Genomic DNA, 27773 nt, shown 5'->3' with positions numbered 1-27773 from the left:
AAAATTCGAAAACATCCACAGAGATAATTTTATGTAAATTCAAAGAATTAATAATAACATGATTAATGTACATTAAACTGTCCATATTAACATCTTTTTAAAGCCATACACGGTCTGACAAAAAATGACCTAATGATAGCATCTATAAACTTACAAATTTGTACATCAATCCAACTTGGTTGAAATAAGATAAATATCACATTTTAGTGGTCAAATTACAAGTTTAAATCTGTTTGATGGAGAAGAAAGAACACTTGTGATGTGTTGACAATAGTAGAGCCACTTCACCTCCCCTACTCTGTCAACCCCGACTGTCTGTCCCTACACAGTCTGTCCCTAGCCAGTCTACCAGCTACATGGTTATTTAATAGGGTAACTAGACTCTTTTCAGCTGACAGGGTTTGTTAGTTTATTTTACATGTAATAACTTATACAAATAATTCTCCTGTTCGTCTTTATGACTGAATTTAGAATATTTGTAAATCAAGATTAGGATAGAGTTTGTAATTCCCAGATTTTCATCCACATATTCTGAAACTTTGAAAGATTTTTTGAATAGTACAATGACTGAGACAAATATTTCTCCTTTAACTGATTTTAGAATATTTATATAGACTAGTCTTAAGATAGTACAAGAAGTACCATCAGGTGGTTCAAAATAGTAAGCATGGTCTGCTTCATGTGACACTCACCACTACTACATAGATCAAAATCATCAATTACAATCAGATCAACATGATCAACTTAACAAATCTACCGAAGTACAAATGCAAATCTATTATACTTGTCAAGATCCTCTATAACATCAAAATTGGTCAATTCAAGATTCAAGGCTTTTACTCAGTCAATACAGTCTAGAGCTCTAGTCAGACATGACTGGCAAATATACTACTACTCCATAATCCTTCAAAACAACATTCAATCAAAGAGCAACCTAAGACATGTTCAAACTTGATCTTTTCTTTTCTATCAATTTCAAAGATGGTGTATTTAAAATCAAGCCAAGACAAATTCTTGAAAAAAAAATGTTTTATTGAAATATAATTTTGTGTCAGATATTCTATCATAATATATAACATAAGTGTAAGACAGTATCAGATATCAAGTTGTTGACCTCTATCTATACCTTAAAACTTAAAGATATACTACCTCTTAGGATGACCAGAAAATTAAAATTTTTAAACTTGGTTAAAATGAGTCTTTGTTCATCAGTGGATTTACCTGGTGTCATAATCGCACAAAAGAATCTCTCTATCATCAAATAAATCCATAAAACTAAGTAGTAATTCATTAAAATAAGTAATAATTCATTAAACTAAGTATATTTGAAACATGCTTATTTCAATAATTATTTAGTTTAATTGATATATTGTGTTATAAAGAGATTATATTCTTTTGTCATGGCACCAGGTAAGTCCAACTGATGAATATATACACTTGTTAACCAAGTTTGAGACTTTAATTTTATGTCCATTCTAAGAGGTAGAATACTTTTAACTATCTATAAGCATGTCAAAGGATAATCTTCTATGGCAACAAATTTGCTATATTGATACACAACAAAGTCCCAAATCATGTTAAAACACATTTTGAGGTTACACAAAACAAAAAGTTTCGAAATATCAAATTTTTTCAAGCTTTAATTCAAATGAAAAAGCTTCAAGACATATCACAATGTAGTGACAACAATTGTTATGGATATAGACTTTCTCAAATGGTATCACAATGTACTTCATGCCAAAAACTGGTACCTTGAATCAAATACAATTGACTTATTACAATACGGTACCTAAAATTAACAATTAATTTCATATTACAATATTACAAGCCTAATACATGTAGCACATAATAAAAAATCTCCACCTCTCGGCAATCTGACAATTTTTTACGGTCCCAGTGTATGTCAGATTACACAGAGTATACTGTACTTGTAATCAAATAAAGATTGACTAATACAGTACCTAAAACGACCAATTAAAAAAAACCCAATAATTAGTATACTTGATAAGTCACGATAACAAACTCAATTGAATATAAACTTGACAAAATATAAAATATAATACCTACATGACTTTATGTTGAAATATGTTGAATTAATGTTGAAATAGTCTTCAGTATGAATTGAAATAACGCACAGTCTTCAAGCACTTAGTCTCATAGCTTGAATCTTTCATATTTGAATATTGATATAAAGGGCTAGGTCGCTAAATAAACTAAAATGTCCAACTGATAAAACTACTAAATCAGAAATGCATTCTGTCTCTACATAGCAACCAAAGTGTCGTCGAGATAAGAGCCTCGCTTGTCGACTTATCTCAATGTAAATGCCTTTATTATTAATGCCCTCTATAAACCGACGCTCAATTTTCTGATAAAATTTGAAATCGTACCAGTACGAGACCAATCTATATTTATCCTAATCTATCGCAGATTAAACATAATTTCAACATATCTTGTCCACCATAGAAACTTCATATCACAATGTATTGAAGTTAAAAGGTTAACATAGAGAAAGGTTATTTAAGGGTTAGACGAACACGTTTTAACCCCTAATACCCTAACAGAGTCACCTTGAATTTATTTGTATTTAGTATAGGAATCAATAAAATATGTAACATAGGAGGGTTAATTGGCCGGTTTAATTACAATTAATATAACGAATCAACATCAGCCATGTTTCATTTCCCTCACAGGTTCTAAAACAAACAGCCAGGCCCTCAAACCCTTCAGTGACCTTCATTGATATCCAAAGGTTATAACCTTATTTCCTATCAGAAGAATTGATCCTTTAGAGGCAATACAAAATCAACTTTCATATTTTTGGTAAGGCCTGTATAGACGTGTGAGACCTTCGAAAACTTATCTTAAGATGATCTAAGTGATGCAGTCATCTGATTGGTCAATCTCTTTAAACCAATTTTAAATTTTGCTTTTATTATCCAATCAGATAACTGTATTTCTAAATATCTGTATTTCGAGGAAAATCATAAAGAGTTTAAATATTACACAACTTGCACTGGAGAAAAGTTATAGGTTATTATATCACAAAACTGACATTAAATCTTGACAATTATGTAATTTGTAAACAAGAATCAAATTTCCTCCTGACAAAAAAAACTGACAAAAATATAAACTGGCTAAAAAATCTGAGTTCACCATAATCTTACCTTGAATTCAAATATTCAAAAAGTCCCAGCTTTTAAACTTCAAAATTATAGACTTGACTAATACAGCGTAAAACGATCCATTATAACATTCTGCACACAGAAAAATACTAGTGTTTCTAGTAATGTTCTCTGTTGCTTTTAGAAGCCATGTTTGATTGATATAAATAGTTGGAAGTAATGTTAATTTTTGAGACTAGTATTTTGAGAACTGGGGTCTTATTCTTGCAATTTATACTGAAAATGAAAATGAATGGAGTTTTATGTCCTACTTTTCTGCACCAGCAATTTATACTAAAATCAGTGGCCCAGTGTCGGGTGGGGGAGGACCCTCTTAGACACTTTTGAGAGGTTTTGTCAAGATGCCACCTTAGAGTCTCGACATTCTGGCAAATCTGCCCCCTATTTGTACCCCCAAACAAAAGAGACTAACTCAAAGGAAATCCAGATTTGAAGAAATTAAGTACATTATTCTGATAAATTTAAATTTCAAATCGATTCGATTGATTAGATGATTTGAGATGTTCAGAATAAACATTGTACATTTCATTATTTACAGTTGCACATAATAATTTATATTTGCCTTCGTGTCAAGATTCCTTCAACAGGTTAGCTTAGCTCAAGATTATGAGGATGAATTATCTGGCAAAAAAGATCAATGCCTTCACTAGGTCAGCTCAAGATTATCTGGGAAAGATCAATGCCAAGATTTTTGGTTCAGAACCAACTGATAGTAAATCCAATAAGTCAGCTTTACTCAAGATTATCTGGGAAAGATCATTGCCTAATGACTAACAGATAGAAAGTATCTTTAAAAACCTGAATTGTTATTTTAACAAAATAAAATTGCCTTATTCCTTCCTTGCACAAATTTCTAAAAACTGAATTATTCAAATGCATTGGATCAGATAATGAAAAATAAAAAATTTGTCAGATTAATTCTTTTGATAAATTCTATATGGTTGAGGTCCTTTGAATTTGAATCAGCTTGTTTCTAAGAACCAATGTATAGATTAAATATCATGTATTCAAATTGTTATGATATCACATTTGACTGTAACTAGAACATTTTATAAAGAGTAAGCTGTTTAGTCACGTAGACAAACCAACTCAACGATGACATTCACAATAGCATACAATACTATAATGATTAACCTGCTAGCAGATTGTGATACAATACCACTGAGCCACCATTTATCTTGAATATAGTATCTCGGACTATAGTGATTAACCTGCTAGCAGATTGTGATACAATACCACTGAGCCACCATTTATCTTGAATATAGTATCTCGGACTATAGTGATTAACCTGCTAGCAGATTGTGATACAATACCACTGAGCCACCATTTATCTTGAATATAGTATCTCGGACTATAGTGATTAACCTGCTAGCAGATTGTGATACAATACCACTGAGCCACCATTTATCTTGAATATAGTATCTCGGACTATAGTGATTAACCTGCTAGCAGATTGTGATACAATACCACTGAGCCACCATTAATATTGAATATAGTATCTCGGACTATAGTGATTAACCTGCTAGCAGATTGTGACACAATACCGCTTAACCACCATTAATCTTGAATATAGTATCTCGTACTATGGTAATTAACCTGCTAGCAGATTGTGATACAATACCACTTAACCACCATTAATCTTGAATATAGTATCTCGTATTAAGGTGATTAACCTGCTAGCAGATTGTGATACAATACCACTGAGCCACCATTAATCTTGAATATAGTATCTCGTATTAAGGTGATTAACCTGCTAGCAGATTGTGATACAATACCACTGAACCACCATTAATCTTGAATATAGTATCTCGTATTATGGTGATTTACCTGCTAGCAGATTGTGATACAATACGACTGAGTCACCATTAATCTTGAATATAGTATCTCGTATTATGGTGATTTACCTGCTAGCAGATTGTGATACAATACCACTTAACCACCATTTATCTCATGTGATAAAGCTTATTTTGCGATTAGTGAAGTCATCAAACACTTATTTTCAGTGGAATTGCAGCAACCACGGAAGTCTGATTAAAAATTTGAATAGCGAAAATGGATGCTACCAGTGTCCCGATACACATACAAAATTTAGAAAACTTTTTACAATCCCTTTAAATATAGAATTTTGTAGACTGTTGTATTTAACTCCCTAGCAGAACACCATTTATCTTGAATATAGACCTAATATCTTCCTCGACCTCAGTAAGAGGCTAAGATAGTCATTGCAATGTCAAACCTTGCACAGTTTATAAGTTAAAACCTAACATGTATGGCTCTCAAACTTGTTTTTCCCTACAACGAGGTATTTTCGGCAAATCTCTTAGCACATGACTCAAACACATAAAATTCATCCATCACAATCCTCTACACTTCCCCCCTTTCTACCAAGGATAACCCTTCACCGCAAAAAAAAATTCTCAACTCACCAGTTGTCCAGCAACAGATTTCCAGTGTTGACTCTCTGACTGTAGTTGAAGTAGTTGTTGTCTGAGTCTGTTGACCTCGTGTTGTAAACTGATGGTATCGCCAATATCTGTATCATCATTATAATTACTCAAACCTGAAATATACATATCACAATATATTAATAGCCATGTGGACTCCCTGCAGTGGCAGCAACAACCTCCTGGAACTGGTGGGAAACCTGTAGGGGATAAGATTCTACTTATAGAAGTTTCTTCCCTCATGAAAATTTATGAAAGTAGAATTGATTTGGTGCTTTCTGACACATATTTGGCGGCAAAAACGTATATATAGATCATATTTGAAATTGCTTAGAAATATAGTGAGGTACAATTGGATGTAAACACTCCTGTTCCCTGTACCCCTATTGGTGCTGCCACCAAAAGAAACCCATAGTCATACTATTAGCTATGTGGGTGAACTCTTTAACTGGGACACAGTGTTAACAACCCCAAAAATACTAGTAATCAAATAGTACATTGATATCATAAACTATTTGCTACTCATCTCACTGAGAAACCCAGTCATAAGAGGTTCTAGAGGGTTAACATACAAATATCCTGGTTTAACAGGATGTCATGTACAAATAATCAGATATCTTATGTTATTCAAAAACCAGGTTTTAATTAAAATCTGTACAGGAAAGACAATTCTATCAATCAAAAGTCTTGTCCGAAGTATGGCTAAATCGACAGTGAAAGTTGTATAGTAGTGGACTCTGAATAGAAGTAACATCAGAGGGAAATTGGAGAGGTTGTGAGCCCTACATTTTGGACATATTAAATGATCACCTATGTCAGAAATTCAGTCTGACCAAATTCACTTATTAGACAGAGAATATTAATAATGACTGAAACAATCAAATATACAAATGACAGTAATATATTCTAGAAAACATCATTACTGAACATCATTACTGAACATCATTACTAAACATCATTACTAAACATCATTACTAAACATCATTACTAAACATATTACTGAAAAGAAAAGAAATGTCACTTCTGCAATTACTGAAAAAACTTAACAGACACTGCCAGATTCATATTCTGTGGTCAACAGACACATTTTTGTAGCTTAAAATCCATTAAACCATGGCCTCTCCATGTCTTAACTTACATGCATTTGAAAATGAAACAATATATATGATAGATCCACATCGTTCTATTGACTTCGAGTATATATTTACCTTAATAGAACTGTTAGCCAACTACTAAATCCAATTCAAGAGCACATTTCTCATTCTAAATCACCTTCCCAAGTGAAACAAATTACTTCCTCAACACGTGTAAGAAATGCAATTTAAAATTTGAATTGAGGTGAATTCATAGAAATATGATTACATCCTTGTAAAAGCTGATAATAACCTGAATGAGTCAGAAGATATTGATAGGGTTGTGACTATTGTTAAGGTCTTTATTTCAAATGCAAATCCTGAATAAACCTTTTATAGAATTATATGAATATTATCTAGTATCTTTTACACATTACACAGTATGTTTTATGGTGTGAGCCATTTTAAATAGAATTGAAGGTGCTCTTTACAGGATTGTGAAGCTAAAATTTGTATGTGTATCTGGGACACTCATAGCATCAATTTGCACCATTCTAATTTTTGATCAGATCTCTGTGATTTCTTAAATTCATAATAACTAGTCAGGAAAATGAAGTCATTCTAATTTGCCCTAACTGTACTTACCAGTGATAAAACACTCATGGTAAAAATCATGACCTTCATACGTCAATGAACAATAAAATAACTCATACAATTCAACTTAAAAATAGCAATGAAAGTCTGAAAATACATTGCATCCATCAAAATATAACTGTAGGTACATATTGACACTATAAAATTTGGTTAACAGAGGACAATATTCAGTCAAAATGGGGGACAGTTTCTATTCCTTGTTAAGTTTGTGCACACAACGGTCTTGGCCAGCAATTTTTGCCACCCAGCTGCGGGCATAACTGAAGAGACAATAAAATTCTCCAGTGGCCATTTTCCACTTTGTCAATAATCGTGAAGCCTCACAAAGATCCACGCCACCCTGAAAGCTATTCACCAACATACAATGTTACAGAATCTAATAAAAATTCACTTACAATCTCAATTTCCTGGAAAAAATTCATTCAGTTTCATGAACAAAAACTTCAAGGCCTCACCTGATTTACATGTAGAATCAACTCTATTCAACAGTCACAAGAGGAAATTGAACGAACATAGAAATAAAAGGAGAAATAATAGCTGTGTGACCTAGTCTACACAGGGACAAATCAGGTATTGGTACAACAGTCCCATTTTATAATAAAAACTGTATCAATTACACAATACACTAGTTTTGAATTGCTCTGGTTACAGTCAATAGACTTGATGTGAAATGAATTACAATGGACGAGGATAGACTTTGCCCCGCCCCCTACAGTTTCTCGGTCGATCTACAGTTTAAAAATATGATACAGGTACATTCAGTCTGTTATACCTTTATAATCTATTTCCTGCGTCAGATCAAAGGGCAGTCATTTGAGAGAGTTTAAATTTTTGGGGAAAAACTCAAATTTATTCTAAACTTTTGGCTTCTGATTGGCCTAATTGAAGACTTGCAATGCCATGCACTGTACAGTGAGAGAAATTTTGTAAAGTCATTTACATTAATCTCCATTTCTCTAAAAATTACAAACCTTATATGATATTATCAAAATCACAAGAAACTTCATCTTGCCTGTCTGACCTGCATCAATTACAGAGGAAAAACAGGTTGAAATGTTTAGAATCTTAAAACAAAACTGAACACCCAGACTTGCAAGTTAGCATCTAACTCAATAAGCAGGAAATAACCTCCAGCCATTTATATTTAAATTTATTGAAATTGAAAGTAGTTGATTCATACTTTCATATCTTTTCATAAGACTATCATGATATATTCTGGAAGGGCCAAGGACAATAACTCTGACTGTCTCCAAGACTCATCATCAATGTCTATTCATATATATCTGGAGTATAACATGTATAAAAAATACTATATCCAATTAGGATACTGAACTTTATCAAACAGTGTTGATATCTCTCAAAAGATAAGGTTGAAGTTTGTACCACCTCTCTTACATGGATTATAAGGGATTATATCTGATCCCTTACGAAATGTTTTGGGAGCCGCGGTGAGTTAAACGCTGGCTCGCTTACCAGTTTCCCCCTCTCATTGATTCAGGTAAAAGGGCTGACATGGAAAAAGCGTCAAGTCATTCGGATGGGACAATAAACCGAGGCCCTGTATGCTACAGGCTGTGCACGTTAATGATCCCTTGACAGTTAGAAATTGAAAAAGAGCAGGCTAATGCCCCTGTCCTGACAAAATTTCCCTCATTGCACCCTGCATGGCACTGCCCATCTTCAATAGCCCACATGGTGCAGAAAAGTAGAACGTAAAACTCCATTCATTTCATTTCATTTACTAAATGTTTGTATATGCAACTTATTATTGATTAAAGGATAAAACACAATCAACATTATTGTTTAAATTTAGTAATGGACATCATTGACTCAGTAGAGTAGAGCTGTTTTCAAGCGAGTAGGGCGTGTTAAATCACTTGCGCAATTTTATGGTCAGCGAAATTTTCTTGTTTGTATAGATTTTTAATAATATTATTAATGAGGAAGATATATGTATATATTATTTATAATAATTGTTAGAAGAAGTATAACTATATATCTTATGCTTCTGTACCTATACCTAATTCTATATATCTTACAAACAGTATATATAATATTGATATACAAGATTGTCTCAGAGATCATTTTCTAACTAATTAACTCATAAAGCTAAGGTAAATACTACAAGGTATTAGCTATAATAATTATATATAATAAATACTATAGCAGGTGTCTGTAGTGAGGCGTGGCATATTCGCCCTTCTGTAACACCTCAACACTTAAAATTTAATTTCAAATGAAAAATTAACAAGTAGATTTAAATTTCAAATTAAATTCTAAAACGCTTATCATTCTAGCAAAATAAAATATCATAAAACAAAAAGCATAAAAATAAATGAAATTAAATTTAGCTTAAAAAAGTAAAATAAATTAAGAAAGCCACGCTACCTGCGGTCTAGTCTCTCTATCGAATCAACTATATAATGTTGAAAGATAAGATTAGGCTCAAGTGGTGGATGGACTTTGAACCCTGATAAGATATAAAAAAAGCGGGGATATTGTGGAGGGGTGAGATACGAGGGCTGATATGATTGGAAGAAAATTCTCTGCACCAATCGTCCGTGGGTAAATTTGAATATAGCATACATGATGTATTATGAAGATTTTCGATATATGTCAACAGCTTTTGATTATTCACTAAGTCAATATCGTTGATGTTTACACAATTCTCCTTTAAAAGCTTTATTATAATAGAAAGGTGGGGTCAATTTCTATGCTAGATGTCTATTCAAATCTTTCTCTTGCCTTTTTATTAAGTTTTAAGGCAGGAAACAAGTAATAAATACATGTAAAAGTTATAATGACCAAGCTGATGTTCATATTAAATCTTTCTTTATTATCTAATACTACTCATTTTCAGAGAAAAAAGTATCATAATAATATAATAAAAATTTAAATCATAAATATAAATGAATTTTCCTATCAACAAATGATTTTGGAACAATATCATGATAATGAACCTTATGGCAATATAATTGTGATGAATTTACCTAGAGACCATGGACTATGTTAAATTTACCAAGTGACCATATAACTGTGGTGAATTTACGTAGAGACCATGTGACTGTGGTGATTACCTAGAGACCATGGACTATGTTAAATTTACCTAGAGACCATGTAACTATGGTGAATTTACCTAGAGACCATATAACTGTGGTGAATTTACCTAGAGACCATGGACTATGTTAAATTTACCAAGTGACCATATAACTGTGGTGAATTTACATAGAGACCATGTGACTGTGGTGAATTTACCTAGAGACCATGTGACTATGGTGAATTTACCTAGAGACCATGTGACTGTGGTGAATTTACCTAGAGACCATGTGACTGTGGTGAATTTACCTAGAGACCATGTGACTGTGGTGAAGTTACCAAGTGACCATATAACTGTGGTGAATTTACATAGAGACCATATAACTGTGGTGAATTTACATAGAGACCATGTGACTGTGGTGAATTTACCTAGAGACCATGTGACTGTGGTGAATTTACCTAGAGACCATGTGACTGTGGTGAAGTTACCAAGTGACCATATAACTGTGGTGAATTTACATAGAGACCATGTGACTGTGGTGAATTTACCTAGAGACCATGTGACTGTGGTGAATTTACCTAGAGACCATGTGACTATGTTAAATTTACCTAGAGACCATGTAACTATGGTGAATTTACCTAGAGACCATATAACTGTGGTGAATTTACCTAGAGACCATGTGACTGTGGTGAATTTACCTAGAGACCATGTAACTGTGGTGAATTTACCTAGAGACCATGTGACTGTGGTGAATTTACCTAGAGACCATGTAACTGTGGTGAATTTACCTAGTGACCATATAACTGTGGTGAATTTACCTAGAGACCATGTGACTGTGGTGAATTTACCTAGAGACCATATAATTGTGATGAATTTACCTAGTGACCATATAACTGTGGTGAATTTACCTAGAGACCATGTGACTGTGGTGAATTTACCTAGTGACCATATAACTGTGGTGAATTTACCTAGAGACCATATAACTGTGGTGAATTTACCTAGAGACCATGTGACTGTGGTGAATTTACCTAGTGACCATGTAACTGTGGTGAATTTACCTAGAGACCATGTGACTGTGGTGAATTTACCTAGTGACCATGTAACTGTGGTGAATTTACCTAGAGACCATATAACTGTGGTGAATTTACCTAGAGACCATGTGACTGTGGTAAATTTACCTAGTGACCATGTAACTGTGGTGAATTTACCTAGAGACCATGTGACTGTGGTGAATTTACCTAGAGACCATGTAACTGTGGTGAATTTACCTAGAGACCATGTGACTGTGGTGAATTTACCTAGTGACCATATAACTGTGGTGAATTTACCTAGAGACCATATAACTGTGGTGAATTTACCTAGAGACCATGTGACTGTGGTGAATTTACCTAGTGACCATGTAACTGTGGTGAATTTACCTAGAGACCATGTGACTGTGGTGAATTTACCTAGAGACCATGTGACTATGGTGAATTTACCTAGAGACCATGTGACTATGGTGAATTTACCTAGAGACCATGTGACTGTGGTGAATTTACCTAGAGACCATATAACTGTGGTGAATTTACCTAGAGACCATGTGACTGTGACCAATTTACCTTGTGACTATGATATTTCTAATAGCAAGTTGCAAAATGATGCACTAACTGACTTCTCGAAACCATTAAACCTCTTTGCAATTCAGGGGGGCATGGTACCATTCGATGTATTCTTCCCCCACCATGACTGGTGCCTTCAATATCTGCAAGGGGGTGCCGCGGCCATCAGATGCCTGATACTTAACTTACTGCAGGTAGTAAGACTACTATTGTACTCTGTCTGTGTGTCCAGTCTGTGAATATTGATGTATAATATGGTATATAAGTATATATAATACATATTAAACATATTATTAGTATTGAATTACTCTCCTATTTAAATACTATATATATAATACTTGATCTTAATATAACACATCATTATTCATCAGATTACTGTAGCCCTGAATATTTCTTTCAATTAAAGAAAATCTAACAAAATCTAATCTTCAAAATATTCAGTATTCAAATCTTTTTTCAGTACCATTTCCCAAATCCCAAAATCGATCAAAAATAGTCTGACTTGCAAAAAAGTAAATGAACAGTCCTGAGACAGTGAGAAATTTGATCAAAGTTAAGACTGATATATTATAGCTAGGACATATCAAGATAATACAAGTTTAAATTTATATCACTAATCTTCAACTTATCATACAAGTCAATACTTGAAGTGTTCATACATCCGTTGAGGGGCCAGTTTATGTTAGGGGAGGGAATCTATTGAGGGGTCAGTTTATGTTAGGGGAAGGGGGCTATTGAGGGGTCAGTTTATGTTAGGGGAAGGGGTATATTGAGGGGATTGTTTATGTTAGGGATAGGGGTTAGTCTAGAGACAGGTTCATGTTAGGGGTTAGTTGAGGGGCCAGGGTTAGTTTAGGGGACAAGTTTATGTTAAGGGAAGGGGTTTATTGAAGAGCTAATTTATGCAATGGATGGGAGTCTGTTAGGTATAGGATCAGTTTAGGGGTCAGTGGTATGTTGCTCTATGGGACAGGTTATGACACACATGTTTACATCAGAAACGTGCATGGGTTATAGGAAAAAATTTCATCTCACATAATACAAAGCAAATTACTTCAATGTTACTAGCCACATACAACAAGCCACAAGGTAAGTTACTTCAACATTACTAGCCACATACAACAAGCCACAAAGTAAGTTACTTCAACAATACTAGCCACATACAACAAGCCAAAAAGCAAGTTACTTCAACATTACTAGCCACATACAACAAGCCACAAAGTAAGTTACTTCAACATTACTAGCCACATACAACAAGCCAAAAAGCAAGTTACTTCAACATTACCAGCCATGTACAACAAGCCAAAACACAACAATTTTAAAGTTACATGTTAAACAGTGTGAAGAAATATACTATTTCATCAAGTTATCCCCCTCAAAATTATTACCCGCATTCCTTGCAAAATTTCCCTCATTGCACGGAAGATGCCATACAAATCCATTTTCCTTTTACCATTTATTAGCTGTTGAACTAAATTTGTAATAATTTTGAGGTTTGCTTGCTGAATATTGTATTGTATTGTATTTGTAGAATTACTAGTATTAATATTTGTAGACATATTGAATGATATATGATAGTCACCATCTGGTGAGAGACAATATAATTCACATCAATATAACTACAGGTAATATACAGGTTGTACAATCAATGAATATATCCTTACTTTAAAGCAGGGAGTTTAGCATAAAATTTTTGGATAGTTATAATGTAACTTGTTCTATTAAGTCTATATTCTTTAACTTGTAAAAGATTGCATGGAAAATATTCGAGAAAATCACGAAATAGTAAAAAGATTTATAGGAGGAGAGGGCTAATGTAATCGAATAAGAATCCTGAACAGGGTAATTACTAGAAAAAGGTTGAAAAACCCTGCTTTGAAGAATGATAGGCCTCCACTTGTTTTAGAAACAATAATGTCATTTGAAGATTCAGTTGAAATATTATAGCCTTTTTAAAAATTTGACATATTTAGTCAAGGTAGAAATTCAAAATGGCTGTGTGTTATTTCCATGTAAGAACCATACGTAATTTCATATGTATCAAATATACAACCTTACAACATCACAAATATATAACTATATTTCTGGAGGAGTAGATGAGTAAAAGACCAACTTACCAGTAATAGAAGAATATAATGAAGGTGTAGAGGCACTGTGAGATAATGGTATATTCTGATCACTCAGCGCTGACTTAGCCTGATATTCCAATAACTCATGCTGTTTCTTCTTTAACTCCTTATTTTCTTTCTGGAATGCAAAAAATCAATCAAAATTAAAGAAATTGTAAAAAAGTTTTACTGATAGCACACTAATAGAATCAAAGTTGTACAGTAGTGGATCCCTCCAAAGAGAAGTACCATCAGGTGTTTCGAAAAGAGTAAGCATAGTCTGCTTTGCGCGACACCCGCCACTACTATATAGATCGTATGTTGCCAATGGTTAAGTCTACCTACCTCTTTCTCTTCTAGTAATATTCTATATTCTCGAGATATACTGTTAATCTGTAGTTCAGACGCTTCGGCTTTCTCTTCTAGCTCTATTACTAATTTACCTAGTCTTTCATTCTGAAATAATTACACAGAATATTTCTGATCTAAATCTAATTTACCCAGTTTATAATAGTATATAATTTTTTTGTAAACAATACTTTATTTCGTATAGAAAGAGGATTGGAGAACAGGCAGATCCTCTCAGTTTATATAAAATGCTATGCTTAATCCTAGTATGTCCTTGATAGGAAATACTATAAAATATATTCAGGAAACATCATGTAATGTAAGTAGTATTGAAACTATCCAATCCAGATTTACATTGTGTTTACATTTATGTGTTTAATTATATCTTTGATTGACCATAACAAAAGTGTTGGGGTTCAACAAAAATGTCTGAAACTGTGTGTAAGTGTGATTTGATAAGATTTTATTATAGCTGTGAAGACCAAGTGTATAAATAAATTACCTACCTCCTTTTTAATGGCGTTATTCAGATTGTCAGCTGATTGGATTTTCTCATTGGCTAGCTGTAACTCTGTAGAGTGATCTGAAATAGAAGATGGCTCAGTGAATATGGATGCTATGGATAACTTAAATTGAGCTCTTTCAGCTGGGAGGAAACTATTTTGACTAAATGCCTTTTATAGTTTATTAAATTAGATCTAATACAATCTATTCATAAAACAATATTTTCAATATAACATCATATTGACTGTCCCTTTAACAACCAATCTCAATTTACACGGTAATAATATTCACACATCCTAAATACACCATTGGTTCTGTCCCTTTAACCACAAGCTATATCTATAAGATAAGGTTGAAGGAGAGACTATCCCTTTAACCACCAAGCTATATCTATCAGATAAGGTTGAAGGAGGGACTGTCCCTTTAACCACCAAGCTATATCTATCAGATAAGGTTGAGGGAGGGACTGTCCCTTTAATCACCAAGCTAAATCTATCAGATAAGGTTGAAAGAGGGACTGTCCCTTTAACTACCAAGCTATATCTAGAAGATAAGGTTGAAGGAGGGACTGTCCCTTTAACCAGTATAAGATAAGGTTGAAGGAGGGTATGTGTTCCCATGGTGATCAAACTATGTTATAAATCACTGATAAACTACTTCAATCTACCTTTTATTTCTACTGACACCAGTAAATTATTGTCCTCATATCCTGGTCTCTCAGGACAGACTCTTATATCATTATCTAGGTATTCAAAGTTTTACATCTGCAACTTATGGGCTAACTAGTTCATTAGCACGGTCCGTTAGAGCGTTTTTGGTTCTTAACATAACGTCATTTGCTTGGTTATGTTGAGCATATGGTGGCTGCGGGTTCCAATCTCGATCGGATGGTTCAAGTCTGATGAACTTGAATAAGTTTTGGGGGCACTGATAAGATCAATATGCACTATTCCAATTTTCAATCAGACATCTGTGGTTCTTGCCATTCCACTAAAACTAAGTGTTTGATGACGTCATTAATTGCAAAAATACATTTTCTCACATAAAGCCCTTTGAGATTAGAGATCAAAAACTTAAAAGTTTAGTGGAATCTTAAAATTGGAATGATGCAAATTGATGCCATCAGTGTCCCAGATACACATACAAAATTTAGATCAATTCTTGACAATCCCTTAAAGTATATTTGATTGGCCTAGGACATTGAGAAATTTACCTGAATAATTCATAATGTATGGTTTTAAATTACCTTATATCTATTGAATCTTACACTATACACATCCTGTTTGTGGTCTATTCAGGGTAGAAAACTCATGCTCATTGAATTTTAATACTGATATGATCATTCATATTTTCAATCAAAAGGGTCAAGTCAGCTAATTCCTTTCTTTAAAATGTGCTGCACGTTTTATTTTCTCCAAAATTGTTCTCTTTTTGAAAATTCGATTTGAAGCTTGGCCCATCCTTAAAACTGAAAAAATGCTTACTCATTTAAATTCTATTAATGGAAAATGTCTTTATGACATATCAGACCCTCTTATCAAATTTACAAAGTCAAAGAAAAGTCAGAAGTTGGCGTACGTCATAAATTCTTTTGTAAGTCACCATAAAAAGGTTTTAGCTAACCAGAATAACTAAGATAACCACCCTTCAATTTTTTAAACTACTAGGATGTACAATCTTACGCCCATTTATCAATTTAAAGAGCCTCCACATTCTTATTTACTATTCTATATGCTTAAACACAAATTTTTTTTACAGATTCATTCTAAAGGTGGAAAGAGAGGTACAGATGTACAGTGGATTAACAATACAGTACAAACGAATCATGTCTGCACCGTGTCCGGACTCATATGTCGTGTGTTCACTTTTGGCACCATACACCACACCACTTCTTCTTACAGCTTAATATATCTTGAGAAACACTGACCTTATTTGACCTGATTAAAATCACTGGGGACTTATCAAGTTTTATATCAAAATTAAAATAAATATGTTTTCATCATTTCTTAGATCTATATTTGATATCTCACGATAATTTCAATTCAAGTGTTAATAACCTAACACTGACTCAATAGTTGTTTTCAACAAATTTCTACCATTTTTAGTCTAATAGCAGATAATCCTAGTAGTGAACATTCATGTTGTCATATAATTTGCAAGCTGTCCAATCAACAATGTGGCCAATACAGTTTGTTTTGTACAATGAGCACACACTTAACTTCTGAATACCATATGAGTATAGGAAACCCTCAAGATATTTATTGATATTTTGGTTAAATGAGCCATGATCCTATCTATTTTTTGATAATGGGTGTGGTTTGGGCATGATCTAAGGCTAAGGCCTGTATAAATTCATCTTATGTGTATTTCTAATATAAGCTTATCCTGCTGAGTGAGTGAGATTCATTGCAAATAAATGAAGGGAAATAACTTTCAATTAAAGATATCAGACCACAAAGAACTACCGGAAGATCAACTATTTTCTACTTGATAACTACTATTCCCCTAAGTGTTTCATAAACTGTCAAAGTCAAACAATTTTATTTTATTGACTATGATGTTTTTTATTCATTATCAGTGTTACCAATACCTAGGTCTCTCTATATTGGCATTAATATTACTTGACATCATAAGAGCTCAACTATGGCTTCAGAATCGAATTTTTTCTGCCATTTCACAAATATGTGATAATTATCATAGCAAAATTATGGTAAAATCATCACATGTAAATCATTTGTTTCATAAAGTCGGAAAATTATTATTGGTCTAATTAAGCTGAGTTTTACTTGTATTCAATCAAATCAAAATAGGTCTGGTGTTTATTATGGTACCTCTCTAACTTCATACAGAGACAGTTTTTGGAAAATCCTGACCCCAAATTCTCAAAAATAATTTCAGTCCATACTTAATAATAGTGTGATATTTATAAATGTAAAAATATACAAATTCTAGCAGATCTCTTTTCTCTAGATTTGAAGACTCAAATTTTAATGGTTAACTGTGAACATTATTACTGATTAGATTAGCGGAATAATTCACATTTCTGAGACCAAGAAATCCTGTTTCTGTCCCTGTAATACAAATTCTTATATGAGATTTTTTTAGAAACATATCCAGGATCATTGAATCATGAGTTATTATTAAAGGTCCAACCTACAAATATAATAACAGTAATACCATACTAAATTAACTTTACTTTAAAGATTTGGGTTTTAAATATTAAGTACTAGAATTGTACAAAAATCACACAATTTTGTCAATAATACCTAAAACAAGGAATTTCTTATACTATTTTCTATATATGAGTATCAAAAAGAGACGAGTCATCATTTTAACTTTCAAATGCTGACAATTCTAGACACACATGTATTTGAAGGCTCAAATTTCGCTGGTGAGCTATGAACACTATTACTGAATAAGCTCAGCTAAAATATTCCTGTAACTAAGGTACGATTGGTCAAACAGATAGTGAACCTGTCCCTTTAATTTGGAATATTCAGAATGGCTTAATATTGTGAAATGACAGAAAAAAAAACAATTCTGAGGTCACTGAAGTCAGAGAATAATGATATTTGAAAAGCTCATTTCCATGACACGAACAAAAGGTGCTATCAGTGTCTGGCCTAATACACCTCTTGTTGGTGTCACAAAATTCCAACCTTGGAAAAAGCAGAATTTTGATTGGACAATTGTTCAAGACCCAAGAGGCCTGTCTTTATTAGAACCTAACTGAAGTGGTTAAGTTAAAAAAAAAATCAATAAAAACAAACAGAACAAATGTTGGGTCCAATTAGACTGATAGAATATCATATGCAGTAGACATCGTGGGTTTGTTTACATTTATACTGAAGAGAGCTACATACCACTGATTTCTTCTGTTCCTTCTGTCAAAATATCTTTGGTCAAATTTGTAAGTTGCCCAGTAAGGGACGAGATACTGCCTCCTAACCATGACATACTGGTTTTTGCTCGAACATCGATTTATTCAAATATGTTCAATGTTAAGTTTCTTATATTTCCCTCACGATCAAAAGTTATGGGACATTTTTAATGTTTTTCAAAATTTGCCAACTCGACGGAAGCCATGTTGTATGTTTTGATAAGGGGAATAACTCGCATTTGTTAAAGCCATCAGACTACAATTAATTCTTTATATCAAGTTTAGACACTGTTTGCCGGATGGGTTTTAAATCCCAACCACCAAAACCGCTAAAAATAACTTGAAGTAAAACTTGTGTTTCATATTCAAAATCATACATGATAAGCAGATGTTGATCACATTTGTCCGATTTGAAAGATGTACGAGTCTATTTCGGGCATATTTTGTTCGGTAGTGAAAAGTCTGCCGCATTGTATAGTGGGATTGCTGTTAGCAAGGTCACTCAAAGAAAAACTTGGAAAGAAAATAAATTTTGAGTGTTTGAGTGTGAAAGACATTCAAGATGTCTGGAAGTGAAGTATTAAGATACACAGATGTAAGTGTCGCCAGGGCCCAGCCTTCGATTTTAATGTCGGGACTACAACCTAGTAATTTTCTCCTTGAAGTTACTGATTTATTTCGGTGTCTGCGTTTTGCCAAACACTAACCTATCTTATTTTGGGGCACAAACATACAAAATCATATTTTATGTATGTTGAAGCTGGATTTACACAAACTTGTTCTTGTTTCTAAATCCATGCTGTGTATTGTAATTGATATGACAGATAGAAATGTAGCAAACTGCAAACAGGCCTTCTGGGCCTCATCAGTGCAGTGCATGATACTGGAGTTGAGGTTTAGCTAACACTTAGTTAAATTAAAATTGCAGAACCACAGACATCTTAATGAAAATTGGAATAATGCAAATTGATGCAATCAGTGTCAGAAATTTAGAAAAACCTCATTGCAATCCCTTTAATGAAGTTATTTCTATTTTATCATTTTAGGCAGAGATTAGAAAGGGAGGTCAGCTGTTGAAATATCCCACTACTAAGCTTCAAAAATTTATGCGCTTTCCTTTTGGTGTGCATTATAACAACTTTTCTTATTTCAAATCTTTGAGTATCTGTTGGGTTCTCTATGGCTATCTTTGGTACAAAATATCCAGACCATGTAAGTAGGCAAGCTCTAGAAGTGTGTTAATAGTTTTGCATGTAAAAAGCAGTTTTGGCAAATGAGGAATAGTTTGGCCGCAGTGGCTGCCTTTAGCTGGCCAGAAAGAGTGTGTATGAGCTGAAAATTAGTTTACAGATTTCAAGAAAGACCCCTCAAAGTATTTTCTAACACTCAGACTTTTTTAGTCTTCAAAAAGGATGTAGTCTGTGGTTGAATTTTGTGTTATGAAGATTTCAAACTCTCTTAAGGGAGATAACTAATGAACGACTTGTTTTCAACGGAATCAAAATTTAAATCCCACGCATTTATTCAGTTTATGATGGAGATTTTTAGCCGCTTTTGTTAAATTTCAAACTTAGAATTAATATTCAAAGTCATATTCATAATTACTGCACAATTAACAACCAATCAGATTCAATAGCCAATTTAGACTTGATCAACCAGAACCAGGGTTATGCTCCAGGCCATTTTATGTTGCAGTTCTGTGTAGACCAAGTGGCACTGGATGATTTGTAAATATGTATGTTTATTTTTCAGTGAATACTGATGCTAACAAAGAAAAGTTTGATAAGATTAACAACAAGCGATTACGTAAGTGAAATGAAATTTTAGCCCTGAATATCGTCAATCATGCCATGATACAATATGTATATCGCTACAAGGGTCACAATACAATACGTCTATTAACGTCTCCTATGTCCGTCCAACGTCAATTGCTCATAAATAAAATGAATGGAGTTTAACTCCTACTCTTCTGCACCTAACTGGGTTAATGAAGACTGGCTATGTACCAACTTAAACCTGCACAGCCTTTGTTCTTTTTTCCCATCCGACACTTTTTCAAAGGGCACAATTCTTGATGAATTTTTTTGGTTGTGTCTAATCACCCAAGGATGAACTCTAATGAAAATCAGAAAAATGGTTAATGAGTTATTGCCCTTGCTCTTGTAAACGTGTTCAATTTTTTGCTTGTAAACACTCTATAATAATATAACTACAATATATAACAATATTTTGTATTGGTGATTGTTACTGTTCTGCCAAATATTTTAATTCAAAAGGTGTACCTGTATAGTACCTAGCCTGGCAAGCTAACTTTCTATAATATGTTACTGTATATTTACTTTAAGTTATATTTTATTTTTCATTACAGACACCAGATTTGATCCCATTCATGAATAAGAGAAGAAGAATGTAGAACATTGATTGATTGTATTTAGGCTAAAAATAAATTAATTGTTTATAAATTCCCAGATTTGGTTTGAGTATTTTTAGATTTACAAAATGAAGGGTATCCATTCTTCTCAGTTGCCAAGGGCAAACATAATTACGAGCAGTCCAGTTTATTTGTAGGTAGTGTAAGTAGTAGCCAGGTCCAATGTAAGAGGTATTGCATTGTGGTTTGAGATTCGAAATGATCCCTGTTACATCCAATACATCCTTTGATAATCCAAAATTTGAATTCATCACCATGACCTGTAAATCAAATTGTATATTTGAAGGTTACTACAAGAACATTTTGAATTGCTACCAAAATTAGGTGAGATAAATTGCTTATGTTATTTTTCAATCTAAATTGAACCAGAGTAGTAATTAGAAAAAAAATAATCATCTTTGTTTGATTCAATTTCAATTTATTCAAACCAAAAAATAGGTGGACTGTTTATGTCATGTCACAGGGTTTTGATTAGAATGTTCCAAGTCTTTGTTTCGCTAATTTAGGGGGTCAATCATACCTTGGTTTCAGAAACGGGAATTGATAGCCCAACTTACCAGTAATGCCGTTCACAGCTCACCGTCAAATTTGAGCCTTCTAAGCCATGGGTATCTATAATTATCTGTGTTTGAAAGTTAGAAAGACCAGTTGCTTTTCCAATATTTTCTATTTTGAGTATCCATTAATGACGTCACGTGTATACAGTTGACAGCTTGTCTCACTTCATCTATATTTTGGATGAACTCAGCTTTAAGAATAGGGTGGGATAAAAGACGTAAGTGAATAAAAGTAATATTTATTTACTAATAAATATGAAAGCAACAAAATAAATGATGTCAAAACCTTCTAAACACTCTTAACTAACTGAACTACAGCTATCCCCAATTGTCAATAAAATTAAATGGAGTTTTACGTCCTATTTTTTGCATCATGTGGGTTCATTGTCAATGAAGACAATGATAATAATAATGAAGGGATAGTTTCATCTAAATGTCACTTTACCAGCTGATAGAGCTCATTTTGAAGCTTCAGTTGATGCTATATAAAACCCATCAATCGATTCTCCTGCAATTAATGTACAGGTGGAATTTAGACTGTCTTATATACTCCAAGGACATCTTCACATTGGCAAGCTACTATGAACCTCGTCTTATACCTTGACTGCAATAGCCACTATTTTTGTATCAAGGAAGTTTTTAAATGTAAATTTGATTGACCATGAATAACTTTAAAACAAGTAAAAAGTACACAAGAAAATAATGGTACTTGTATGTATAAGATACCAATAAATACACGACACCATTGCCAGTTATCTCCCTTTAGCTATCTTAATATACTGCCATAAAATACAATTCTTGTGCTTCAGTCATTTGATTGGTCAATAACTTAAATTTAATATAAATCTAGCCTTATAAACCAATCAGATTTTGTTAAAATCTTGTATTTAATAATAATAATAATAGGTCACTTATATAGCACAAATTACTTATCAATATTGCGTCCTTGATCTATATATTTCTGTATTTGGAGGACATTTTATTGGATCTTTATTATAGTTTTGAGAATTATACCATGTATAAGAGTATTATACAATAAAAGAAAACACTAATGCCAGTAATTCATCTTGAAAAGGGATACAGTAGGCTACAGTAAGATTAAATAAGGTAACTAATGGCTAATTTGACTAAAATAAATATTGCACTAATATAAAGCATATCTGTTAAAAAAAAATACAGTCTAATTAGAATTAGACCAAACTTTCATTCTAATCCTTTAGCGACATTTAGAGGTAGAGTTTACATTAAATAACGGAACACAATTTTATGATATACTACTCCTTAGTTTTATTACACAATGTTACAGCAATCTACATCGTCATCGTCATCTACAAGTGAAGTGTGGAACCATAATAACATAACATTGTGTTCCGTTATTTAAAACTTTCATTCTATTTTTGTAATAAGTTTTTATTTTTAATATAGCCAGGTTGATGACACCGATAGTCAATTAAATTCCAGCCCTCTCCTAACGTTGGGATTTTGTGAAATGAAAAATGGTGCATTCAGTGTTCAGTGCTACTCAGATGATGATACTCATTACAAAATATTATATAAAAATACACACTATTTTGAACTTTGTAGGGACTAACAAGACCTGGTTATTTATGTACTAAAACTACATGAAAATTGCATAGTTCCTTCAAAAATACCTTAAACTATGAATTTCAATTCTATTTCAGGGCTTGTCTTGGTCAGGGACCCTTAAAGGAATCAAAAGAGGTTTTCAAAATTTTTTATGTGTATCTGGGACACTAGCAGCATCAATAAGCACCTTTCCAATTTTGTTGTACATGTAATTTCACTAAAATTAACGTTAATGATGTCACAAATCGCCAAATCTGCTTAATCAAACACTAAGTTTCATTAGAATTGCAGAAACCACAGACTCTGATTGAAAATTGAAATGGTGCAAATAGATGATACACATTAAATATTTAGAAAACCTCTTTACTATCTCTTTGATACAATTGGTTACATAGTTAGATATAGGTTTACACAGTCTATAATATATATAAAACAAAGGTTTACTAATTTATAAATCATATCTACAACCTTTCAACTGGCACTATTGAATTGACTATATATTAGTAATGTACAGTGGAACCATGGGTGGGCCTATTTCAGAAAAAACATCTACTTAAGATAACTTTAATAGTCATCTGATTGGTCAAAATCAATAAAATCATTCAAATATTTAGCTTTATTAGCCAATCAAATTGCTGTATTTCGTAAAATCTGATTATAATCTTTGAATCTTCGTTAAGTTTTCAAGAATAAGGTGTCATATCTTTTAAATACTATTGTAAAATTATGAATGAATTTATTTTCATGGAAACTAAAACTAATTGATATGGATAATATATGTTGAAGTTACTAAAAAAAATACTGAAAAATTAAAAACTGCCTTTTATCACAAGTGCCCATCAGGAATCTATGAAATTTATGTCATAGCAAATTTAAATTTTTATTTTTCCTGATTTTGCTCTGAGATATGTCACCCATACAAAAACCATAAAACGTAACATCAAGATATGCATTTTAATCAAAACGTAAAAATGATTTATGTTAAAAATTTCATATTCAAATGACAAATTTCAAAGATGAATTTTCTAGAAACGATATGGTGAACAATGCTGATTTATTATAGTTTGTGAATAATAGAGGTTTAAATAAAATTATACTATATACAATAAAAGATGAGACCAAACTTTCATTCCATTTTTTATTGGCTTTTATTTATATGTAGCAACATCAGTTAGGGTCTAACATCTGAAGAGGGAAAAAATTTGATTGGGTAAAGCAGTTGTTAGCTAGTTAGGTCAAAAGGTTACAGGGATAAATATTCAATAAGGATGTCATTAGATCCTGACTGAAGTAGCAAAATAGAACATAAAGCTAATACAGAGCGGAACGAAAGTTTGGTCTAATTAAAACAGATTTTGATTGAAGTCCTTTAGTTCAAAGGCCCTATGGTCATTAGTATGATATGAAGTTACAGTTTTTAGTGAAAATGAGACTGTACAGTCAAGCAGATATGAATGCTATCGTGTCCAAACCACACCCCCATTTGTCAAACTTCCTCAGGGACGTGGTAAAAAGTGAGAAAAATTACATATTCATAGCTAAAATATTGTCCAATCCAAATTGGCCCTACTGTATTGGTAGCAAATTTCAGCCAATCAACACAAATTACTCGTTATAACGCTTTGTTTGCGAATGTACACAAAACGAAAACAGCGTGCCATTACATATTTTTATAAATTTATAGCCTACGATACAGAATTGAGTTAAACTTTCATTAAAGAATAGAAGCCGAAATATACAAAATTCATCCTTACTTTGGAATATTTACTTAGAAAGGATGTGTTCTTATCTCTTCAAATGGGAGGCAGCGAAGCAGTTTTGTGTTTTGTATACATGACTTCATTTCTGTTCTACCAATCTGATCGGTCAGATTTAAATTCCACCAAAGTTATTTCCACGCCCCCAAAACGAAGTGTAGTGGGCTTAGTTTAATACGGGTTAATAAGACCATGTCAAAACCCGTATTCGTGATACGATGATATGAATGCATAACTGACTACGATTTAAAACTTAAGCAAAGAGCAGTCTATTTTGTTTTGAGGTAAAACAAGTAATTATTTGTTCTTTAAAACCAGACTTATTTTGTGTTCATAACTACTTATCCTACCTCAAAATAAAGTGGACTGGACTGCAGTTTATTGTTGTATTTGTTACCTCTGGGGGAGCTTACAAATGGAAAGTAGTAATTTCTTAACACAGAAACTTGGGCTACTCAAATATAACACTACTTACAAGCAAAAAAGTTATGAATGATATTTACTACTTCGAAAGTCGTGCTTTCCATATTTTCCCAGGCTTAACGAATACAGCATATGAATCTAACCCTTATGCTGAGGTCACAAAAACAGTTGTTGCCGACACAAATTTTGAGTAAAACCTCACTTGCCCACTCTTCAATGACAATATTATTGCATTGCCGACAGGATTTTGAACTTCAAAGCAGTTTGATATTTTTTTTCGTAGATGACTGTTTTCTTGGTGTGACTGCACTCGCGATGGAACCAGACCTGACACAGCGTTATTATCCAATCAGATTCATTTCCACTTCAATTGCATGATCATCTTGTGATTATCAACCAAGGGAAAACGACCAATTGGAGATTTTTTAGTCTCTCTTTACATGACTTTAGCCGCGACAAAAAATGGCTGCCAAAACTGTTTGTGTGCTGCAATAAACTCCAGCATGATATGGTAGGCAAGGACTGACGTCTGATATGAGTGATAAATAAAAATATTAAATAATAAGCATTAAAATACGCTATATACAAACATATTATAAAAATATATTTCCTTCAATCTTAAACTTAAAAATTTGATGGTCACTTATGGGACTATTTTATGGACGTTTTAAAACAACATAACATTCCTGTGAAAAACAATTTGCAATCTCACGATTTAAAAGGAATTATTTTGGTATTTCTGATTAGTATTTTGGAAAAGATTGAAGTGGATTCAGGGTTCTCAGTGGATTTGTTGTCAGGTGGCTCAGAATCAAGAACATGCTGCTACACTTTAGCCCAGAGAGCTGTGGCTCCACACATAAAGGCAAGTTTCTGTGTCCAGACGGCTACTTCTCTCTTTACAGGCAGCGGAATTCGCTGGTTGCCGGCTTCTACTGAGAACCCTGGGGTTATATAATGTTGTATGAATCTGCTAGATCAAGGGACATCAAAATCAATTATCCGAACCACACTTAGCAGAAGCAGTTTCACTAAAAACATGTTGTCAAAGGAATGTATGTTTAAGGCTTGGAGCAATTTAATTTGGGATCCATGAGCTCCTTGTGAATTTTTCGAATTTCTGTTATGTTATTCCGATGTCCTGTCACAGATTTGGAATGGACACATCCTTTCGCAGGCATTTTTACATAATGAAATCCATAGTCATTTATTCTTGTGATTCCAGCTTTTCTTGCACATATTCCTGTAATATAGATATCTTCCAACCAAAACATTTTGATTTGTAGAGATGCTTTAAATAAATCAGGCACTGCAGCAGTGGACATCGAATAAGAAGTCCCGGACGTATATTTTGGATAAAATTTTTCATTGAAGTCTTTTACAGGCGTATACCATTTTGACGATTGACTTTGCACAGGTTGAGCACCAACAAAAGTTACTCCTAAGATAAATTTTGCGTGCTTTTGTTTATGTAGTGCAGTTAATAAATTTGGTATGTTCACATACATATCATCATCTGCTTTGAGAAGGTATTTTGCTGTCATACAATACGTACTCACCCATTTTAACATAGCTTGAGATTTAATACTCAAATTACGATAACTGTCTTTAAAATCCTCTTGAATAACATCATGATATGTTCTACTTTCATTTTCTAATTGTAATTGCATGTATTTAGGAACCCCACTTCCCACTAAATACAAAACAGTTATATTGGTTTTAGGCTCTTTTCCAACCGAGCCCCATGTTTCTCTTATAGTTTGACGCTCGGCAAAATTTTTGATGCTGGTACAGACCATAATGATAAGATGGGTCGATTCTGTGCATGCTTCTGGCTCATTTAAAATATACTTATAATCATGGGGATTTACAAATTGGACTGCGGCAATGGTAGTTGTAGGCGCATTGGATGTGGTGTTGAAATTTCCCGTCACTACAATAGGCCTATCTATCTGCTTACTGTTGTATGAATTCAAATGTAAAGTTGTTCCAAACTTCCCAAAATAAATTATGCCATTTGCAAGAAGACATATGACAAATAGGAATGTCAGGCAGTGCCAGAATCCTGGAGATTTGGGTACACAACATCTTGGACTGAAAAACAGAAAAAAACTTCAGTTTAAACTACAAATGCAGTATATAGACACAGCTTTATGGAACAACAATCACTGGTTTAAGTTTAATGCA

The 27773-nt window shown here is 33.1% G+C and overlaps 2 protein-coding genes across 2 annotated transcripts; both read right to left on the bottom strand.

The window, feature by feature from the left end:
* Positions 1-1732: 1732 nt before the first annotated feature.
* Positions 1733-16177, bottom strand: LOTGIDRAFT_159852 (hypothetical protein; the record flags this gene model as incomplete). The annotated part of the gene is made up of 7 exons (XM_009054558.1): positions 1733-1789; positions 5612-5745; positions 7348-7422; positions 14109-14238; positions 14445-14555; positions 14954-15030; positions 16165-16177. The coding sequence occupies 7 exons, from the start codon at positions 16175-16177 to the stop codon at positions 1733-1735; spliced, it is 597 nt and encodes a 198-aa protein (XP_009052806.1).
* Positions 16178-26647: 10470 nt separating this feature from the next.
* Positions 26648-27460, bottom strand: LOTGIDRAFT_115678 (hypothetical protein; the record flags this gene model as incomplete). The annotated part of the gene is made up of 1 exon (XM_009054557.1): positions 26648-27460. A coding segment is annotated over one exon (813 nt), but the record flags the coding sequence as incomplete, so codon positions are not given.
* Positions 27461-27773: the final 313 nt, after the last annotated feature.

Source organism: Lottia gigantea (genome assembly GCF_000327385.1).
Source record: "Lottia gigantea unplaced genomic scaffold LOTGIsca_22, whole genome shotgun sequence".
Classification (NCBI taxonomy): domain Eukaryota; kingdom Metazoa; phylum Mollusca; class Gastropoda; family Lottiidae; genus Lottia; species Lottia gigantea.
The sequence above is the reverse complement of the archived record's forward strand: the minus strand, read 5'-3'. Positions and strand labels throughout refer to the sequence as shown.